Below are 8,007 nucleotides of genomic sequence, written 5' to 3' on the forward strand. Positions count from 1 at the left end.
TTTGATCTTATTTTTGAAGAGGTTCAGAATATGCAGAACAGTATGCAACAAATGATTACTGCCATATCAAAGATTCAGAACACTCAGCTGTCACACACTCTGAAGTTGGACCATTCTCATCAGTTCAACTTAGAAAAACTGAACGCCATACAAACAGCTGTTACCTCTCTAACATTCGCAGTTGAAGATATACAGAAAAACAGAGGGATACTTTCAAGTTTCATTGCCACTCAAGACTCTATCAACAAACGAGTCGACAGTGTGGAATCACTTGTTTCAAGAAAAATCGACTTGCTTCAAGTCGCAATGACTACTGCTATCAGCAATATTTCCGACTCTGTTAAGCTCCTATCAATTGACGTTCGGAAATTATCTACTAAGATGGAGCTGTTTGACAAAAAGGGGGAAGAGACTTAAACTGTTTTTAGAAAAGCAGAAGCAATCTTAAATTCTTATATTTATGAAGAATATGAGTTCAGTTGAATCTACATCTTATTTTATCTACAAGAGTTCAGTTATTCAGTTATATTTTATTCTAAGTTTTGTCAAACATCATAAAGGGAGAAATTGTTGAAAACTTAATTCCGGTGCTTTGACAAAAAGACTTATCAACTGAACTAAGCAACTGAACTGATCATCAACTGAACACGTCATCTGCTGAACTCAGTTAACTGATCGATACAACTGAAGTTCATTCTCGGCAACGGATTCTTTACCAGCTGATCTCTCAGCTGTACACGTCATCAGTTGAAAGCGACAACCGACAAATAGTACATATACCTGCAACTAGTAGTGGAATGCCGCATTGCAGAATGAACAGTGTACGACTGTCAGAATATATCGACGTGACAATCAACGGTTAGAATATTCAAACATTCTTTAATGTTACCGTTGAGAGGAGAGCCTATAAATAGTCGAAGGCAGCAACTGAAGACTACCCCGACTTTCAGTTATCTCATTTCACTTGCTGTTACGCTGCAAAAATATTTACTTGCATTCAGAAATCAAAGCTCACACTTATCAGTCAAATCAGTAGTATTCAAGACTACATTCTCGAGCTTAAATAGCACTTTTTAATCGTTGATAGATTTTCTAAGTTGTGCTAAGATCAGTTACGATCTATAAAAGTGTTGTATACTAAGAGTTTCAGTTTTGGCAAAGTGATAAGTCCAAACTGAAGTGGGTCAGTACAGTGTCGTGTATTTGATCAAAGTCTTTTAGTGGATATCCTATCTTCGCGATAGAAGGGGTGAGGTAGGAGTTATTCAAGTCTCCGAACATCCAGAAACATATTGTGTCATTACTTCAGTTTTCATTTTCAGTTAGATACTCTATCTTTCAGTCAGTTTATTTTCCGCAACTCTTTTATTCAGTTTAACTGATTGTTATTGACCAACGGGATATCTAGTTTCAGTTTGTAACAAAACTGAACTCATATTGTCGAAGAATATTTAAATTCGAGCAGTGTTTATTCAACCCTCCCTTCTAAACACTCTTTATTCGATTAACCTATCCTTTTAAAACACTATAACAAAAAATGCGGAAATACGATATTTCTGGCTACTTTCTTGACCAGATCTCTAGGGAGTCTTTCCATGAATTTATTAATAATTGATTTATTTTGGTATAGCACACGGTGTTTACAGCTTCTTCCCATAACCTTTGAGAGATACCTGATTCTGGTGGATTGAATTCAAGAGGGACAATTTTTCATTCCAAATTATGAAATCCGCATGACCTATTTATAGTTGGAGTTCGAACTATCCGAACTGTGCATGTGTTTACGTGTCATGCTCATTTTGCCACGTATCTAGACACTTAGGTTCGGAAGGTCCAAAGGTCTGAACATGCATTCAGAATCGGACCTTCCAAACCGTTATGTTTCGGTGCACTTTTGATACACAAGTTTTCTTGTTGGCACTACCCGTTCGGAAGGTTCGAACTGATTGGTGGCTCTGATCTCACTTATGTGATTCCGAACCAAATTGTATATAAAAGGAACTCCGATCAATGCAATAACAACATGATACTTTAAAATTTTGAATAAAGACATGTATTTTCACGTACTTAAAACACAAAATTCGCATATTCCCACTGTTTTTTTTCTTCTTCTCTAATGGTAAACTATGCTCCAAATATAGGATCTCTTAAACTAAAAGGTTACCATATAAATTCTTATGATATTTAGTTTTAACAATACCAAAATATTGTATCGAGATGCAACCTTAGGTGTGTAGTCACAATTACTAGTGAATTTGGTCCGATAAATACGTTATTTAATAATAATAATAATAATAATAATAAAATTCTTTTAATTCAATAAAACCTATTTTGATAAATTATAAAAAAAAAATAGCTAATTGATTTGTTAATCATAATAAATAATATATATATATATATATATATAAAAAAACGATTCGCGTACATGAGTTGCTTAGATATTAATAACAGTTCAATTCCAAACTCAGTCCAAGTGGGTGAGCTGCTGGACTCTCTCTTTCACATTTCCATTTGCATTATTTTCAATATTCAATCTTATCAACGCGCTTGAGTCTCACTCCTCAGCTGCTTGCTGCTTCTCTATAACTTATTCTATTATGTATACGTATATGTATATGTACATGTATACAACGTATACGTATATGTAATCACGGGAAAAAGGAAAGCCCAGTAGCTGTTCTACTAATATTCTATCATCTTTTAACAGTCAACGTCATATTTTATTTTCCTTCATTATATTATATATACACACACACACACACACACGAAAAAGAAGAATCGAAACGGTTCTTGTAATACGGGTCAGAGTCGGACTTCATTTGTTGTGCTGTTTGAAGTTGTGGGTTCTCTTGCTCATTGCTTCCATACGAAGATTTTTCTTGTTTTGATCATCTTTTTGTGTTGTGGGGTTTCTCGTTTTCCGCGTTTACAAGGTAATTAACCAGAAAAGATTGGATTTTGAACTATATTTTTTCATCTGTCATTCGTAGTCTAAAGTTTGTTTTTGTCCTTCTCTGATTGTGTTTTTTAAATCATGGGATTTGGGATGATTTTGTTTGCCACTTTTGTGAGTTGGATTCGATTTAAGTATGGAAATCTTGAGGTTCCTTCTATAGGAGCTGAAACATGGTGGATCTGATTAAGATACCGCTTTGACTGGAAATTGGGGCCAATATATGATGTGATTGTGTTTTGACAGTGTAAATTGCTTCCTCAATTCAATTGATTCTTCAGAAATGGGTAAATTGTTTAGCTAATTCTTGAGTTATCAATTACGTAACTGATCAAATTTGCTACGTTTCTTTTTGCTGAGATTTTGAAACTACAAGCAGAGTGCCTCACTGTCTCTGAGGCATGAAAATATTCTGTTACAATGCCTTCTATTGAGCTGTAAAATTTAAAGGATCTCGGAGTTGGTTTTGACACTCGATATGGATGAATTATAGCTTGAAAGTGAAACTTTGTTTGAAATAAGAAATGCCTTCTAGCTACTGGACTAATTTTTTTATAATTTTGTAGATTCAGTTGGTCACAATTTCTTTATAATTTAGTAGATTTAATTGGTGACAATGAAAGGTACATTGATTGAATTGCTATTTTGATTTAAGTTTATGGAGACAATAGAATTGCTTCTTGAAGTTTTTTATTTTTTTCAGTTTTTTGTGCATAAAGTCATAAGCTACAGAATGAGGACCAATGTAATAAATCACGGACGTATGAAAAATGCAATTGATTGCAATGTTTCTTTTTCCTCATTGATATTATGTTCCCTTTCACTTATAACTTTCATGCTTCTCTTATCCAGATTTTCTAATCAAGGTTCTTTAGAAGTGAAAAAGATCATGAGTTGTTTCGGCTGTTGTGGGGAAGGTGACATGCATAAAGCTGCTGATAATGGGCCATACAGGACAACCCATTCAGCAGGTGAGGTTTCTTCTTCTAGGTTCTGTTTTAAAGATTTTATGAATCAATTGCCAAATTTACCCTCTATAGATTGGATGAAAGGGAGAAATCTTTGCTGGATGGAGCTAAAGTTTTTGTCCATTTAATAAATTGAATTGGATTCTCAATTGAAATTTCAACTTATATTTTACAATGCATGAATACTTGTGTCCTATACTTATGGATACAAATAGTGATGCATACCTGCCAGGCTGCCATTGTTAATTCTTAAATAAGATCCTACAAAAGTATTCAGAAAATCAAATAAAAGAATAACTGAGGATATTACATATATTATGGTGAAAGACTGCAATTTAAAAATGTCTAACAAGGTGTTAGTCATTGTTAAATCCTTGTTAGACATTTTTAAATGTCTGTAAGTTCATTGTGTCTTGTTAAAAATATATAGACATTTTAAAGGAAACACAAATATAAAAAGATTTTAGTACTCATTTGAAAATATGTATGATGTGATGATATATCAGAGTTGACAAATCTCTGTGGATTAACCAAACATATAAATATTTTTTATATTGTTGGTGGCTCCCTAGGTACCGTATCCTTGTCCTCATATCTGTCCATTGAACAAATCTTATCATGTTAATAGTTGATATAATTTAGTGATTTGCTAGTCTTTTCCTTCATCACCGTATGATTTACCTCAATGTACAAACACATAAAGACGAAGAAGACGAACATGAAAACTCTGATACTTGCTGATTAATATATAATGTAACCTTATTATGTCTTTTGAATTGATCTGAATTGTTAATGTGACGTGGAGTCACCATATTGTTTTGTGATGGTGAATCCTCCTGCTCACCTCTTGCTGTATTTCTTGATTAATCATTGAAGATAATTGATTTATGATGATTTCATTTGGGGTTTTCTGCAGGAAACACTGCAGCGTATCGTGCCACAGAAGTAGCTCTAAAGGAGAGACAAACCATTAACATGCAGCCAATTTCCGTCCCTGCCATTTCAGTTGATGAATTAAAGGATATTACAGATAATTTTGGTACAAAGTCTTTGATTGGTGAGGGGTCATACGGAAGGGTGTTCTATGGAATTCTGAAAAGCGAACGTGCTGCTGCAATAAAAAAGTTAGACTCTAGCAAACAGCCAGACCAAGAATATTTGTCTCAGGTTTGCCATGAAACACTTTGTGCTTGTTTGTATAGCTGCATTGGTAGCAGTTTCAAGAAAGGTTGTGTTTAATGTGTCTTCAGGTTTCTACTGTTTCTAGACTAAAGCACGAAAATGTGGTCGAGCTACTTGGTTATTGTGTGGATGGTGGTCTCCGCGTCCTTGCTTATGAATATGCTCCTAATGGATCCTTGCACGACATTCTCCATGGTGAATTCATCTTCTTAATTTTTATAATTATCATTTGACAATTCATAATGGTCGCTGACTTTTGTTGGTGTGTTGAAATCTTTTGACTGGAATACATCTGTGGACCCTCTTGTTATCTAACTAAGAATTTTGATATTGAGTTGAAGATGGATACAAACTTATTATCCGTTTCATGGCATGATCTATATATTCCTGTATACCTCTTCATTTTTCAAAATGTTCTTTTATTGTGGAAAATATCCTATTATATGTCTTGGCTTCAGGAAAATATCCTATCATATGCCTTGGCTTCTTGGTCTATGACTTGTCCCTGCAGATAAAGTAATACACCATATGACTCAAACATATGTGTTGATTTACATTTCATTATTTCACTTGTTAATGCAGGACGAAAAGGCGTGAAAGGAGCACAGCCAGGTCCTGTTTTGTCTTGGGCCCAGAGGGTCAAAATCGCAGTTGGAGCTGCGAAAGGCCTAGAATATTTGCATGAGAAGGCACAGCCTCACATAGTTCATCGTGATATAAAGTCCAGCAATGTCTTACTGTTTGATGATGACGTTGCCAAGATTTCTGATTTTGATTTGTCGAATCAAGGCCCCGATATGGCAGCTCGGCTCCATTCAACTCGTGTTCTTGGGACTTTTGGTTATCACGCTCCTGAGTATGCTCTTTTCCGAATGTTTACCAGACAAATATATATCAAGTTCTTAAACGCATGATTAATTTAGCTTTTCCCCTTCCTATTCCAATCTTTGGAGGTAAACATATTAAAAGTTACGTCTGTTTGGATACAGAAGATGGATCATGGATTAAATTACCTTTCTAGAAAGCTGTTTTTTTCCAAAAAAGTGATGTTTGAGGGTCTTTACAGTTACGAAAATTCTTAAAAATCCTAACTCGGGAAGCTAAGACATATGGCTTTTTGGTTTCTATTTCAGCTTTCTGGTAGAGTAAAAGGGGCTCTTTATTTCATTGTTGTAATGAACAGCAGAAATTTTATTGTATTTTTCTTTAGAACAAAGCACCTAAAAATGCTGGGCTTATTTAACAGAATAGTCTTTCTTAACTATGTTCTTCTATATCTAAGCTTTCAAATCTCACTGATTTTTTTCCAACTTTGTCTCTGAATCGTTCCATTTTTGTGGTTAGATATGCAATGACTGGGCAACTAAGTTCAAAGAGTGATGTTTATAGCTTTGGTGTGGTGCTCCTCGAACTCTTGACCGGACGTAAACCAGTTGATCATACATTGCCGAGGACACAACAGAGCCTTGTCACATGGGTAAACCATGCCATTTCTTATTGATTATTTTCCGAGTGTGATCTTTCTCATTTGTCTCAAAGTATGTTTTTCACTATGTTTTTCACTGCGATTGATTGGATTGTAAATTATTTTGAATTAGGCCACACCAAAACTCAGTGAAGACAAGGTAAAGCAGTGTGCTGACGCTAGACTGAATGGCGAGTACCCTCCAAAGGCAGTTGCAAAGGTAAATTGACATTTGTTTTCCTACATGCTAGAACATTATGAATTTGAATATTTGATCACTGATAATGTTGAGAAATTTAAATATTAAAAATATAGTGATAAATAATATAACACGATCCACGACATAGCCTCAAGAAGGTTAAAATGTTAGTTAATCTCTGTTAGTTAGAAACATAATTCTCATGTCTTCGCTATATGTGAAAATCTTCGTTGAGGTATGACAGAAAATTCTTTCTACAGAAAAACACATGTTATATCGTCTCATTGGTCAATTTGTGTGACGGATATTCGACCTGACACATGAAATGTCTTACTTTTTATATCAAAAGTATTACTTTTCTTTGCATGTATGGACTTGGTTGACTTATTGAATTGCTCATTCAACAAGCATTCTCACAGATGACCTACTCTTGAATAACAATTAAATAACATCATATCTATATCTCAAATTTTACTAATTATTATCTAAGAGAATATCACAATAACTACATTCAGTCTCTTAATACTCCACAGAAAAGCGTGTACTTTGATTGACCAGAATATAATGTTTTATATCTAATCAGGATTATAATACACTTGTATTGGTTAAACATGTGCAGCTGGCTGCAGTTGCTGCCTTGTGTGTGCAATATGAAGCGGATTTCCGTCCAAACATGAGCATCGTGGTGAAAGCCCTCCAGCCACTGTTGAATACTCGACCTGGACCTCCTACCGAGACTCCCGGCTTGTGAAATTCCTCGGTTCGGTTATAATCATTTTCAAATTTGTTTATCTCATAGCTTCTAGTTTTGCTGAGTATTTGTATTGCTTGTACCTTTGGTGTGAGGAGGAACTTGTCTCAGTGCAATGTTATGATCATTGGATTTTTTATGAATGATATTTTATGAATGAACAAGTCTGCCAGGACTGTTTTAAGAGTGAGCACTCGATTCTGTGTATAAATTTATAAATATATGAACTGCTTGTGGGCGTTTGCAGGTATTTTAGTTGAAAAGGAGCTGAGTTATTTCATTTTTTTTCCATATATATATATATATATATAAATATATATATATATATATATATGTATGTTTTTTATAGATTAATTATGCTTCTCTTATATGCTTGTTCCTTAGTCATTTAATAAAAGTTTTGATTTGAAATTAAACACGTAAATGTCACGTCAGTGTTGAATAAATGTGTAGGATCGAGTGCTTACCGCTTTACCAAAAGCTATAGTT

General features: G+C 34.4%; 1 protein-coding gene across 2 annotated transcripts; it reads left to right on the forward strand.

Annotated features, from left to right (window-relative positions):
* The first annotated feature begins 2,652 nt into the window (after window positions 1–2,652).
* On the forward strand, window positions 2,653–7,768 carry LOC140814274 (pto-interacting protein 1-like). Of its 2 annotated transcripts, none has more exons than XM_073173209.1 (8): window positions 2,653–2,933; window positions 3,820–3,924; window positions 4,838–5,088; window positions 5,172–5,298; window positions 5,686–5,959; window positions 6,448–6,580; window positions 6,702–6,788; window positions 7,387–7,768. In XM_073173209.1, the coding sequence occupies exons 2-8, from the start codon at window positions 3,843–3,845 to the stop codon at window positions 7,516–7,518; spliced, it is 1,086 nt and encodes a 361-aa protein (XP_073029310.1). In that variant the 5' UTR covers window positions 2,653–2,933; window positions 3,820–3,842; the 3' UTR covers window positions 7,519–7,768. The 2 variants fall into 2 exon arrangements, with proteins under 2 accessions (XP_073029310.1, XP_073029309.1); XM_073173208.1 differs by having other exon boundaries at window positions 2,655–2,933; window positions 3,806–3,924.
* The last annotated feature ends 239 nt before the right edge of the window (window positions 7,769–8,007 follow it).

This window comes from Primulina eburnea, chromosome 15 (genome assembly GCF_022965805.1).
Source record: "Primulina eburnea isolate SZY01 chromosome 15, ASM2296580v1, whole genome shotgun sequence".
Taxonomy (NCBI): Eukaryota; Viridiplantae; Streptophyta; class Magnoliopsida; order Lamiales; family Gesneriaceae; genus Primulina; species Primulina eburnea.

What these genes read in the sequence shown, in the direction of transcription:
- LOC140814274 (XM_073173209.1), top strand. Translation starts at nt 3,843, where the DNA reads ATGAGTTGTTTCGGCTGTTGTGGGGAAGGTGACATGCATAAAGCTGCT. An exon ending in TTTGGTTATCACGCTCCTGA is followed by an intron (nt 5,960 to 6,447) that starts GTATGCTCTTTT and finishes TTTTGTGGTTAG; the next exon opens with ATATGCAATGACTGGGCAAC. An exon ending in CTCCAAAGGCAGTTGCAAAG is followed by an intron (nt 6,789 to 7,386) that starts GTAAATTGACAT and finishes AAACATGTGCAG; the next exon opens with CTGGCTGCAGTTGCTGCCTT.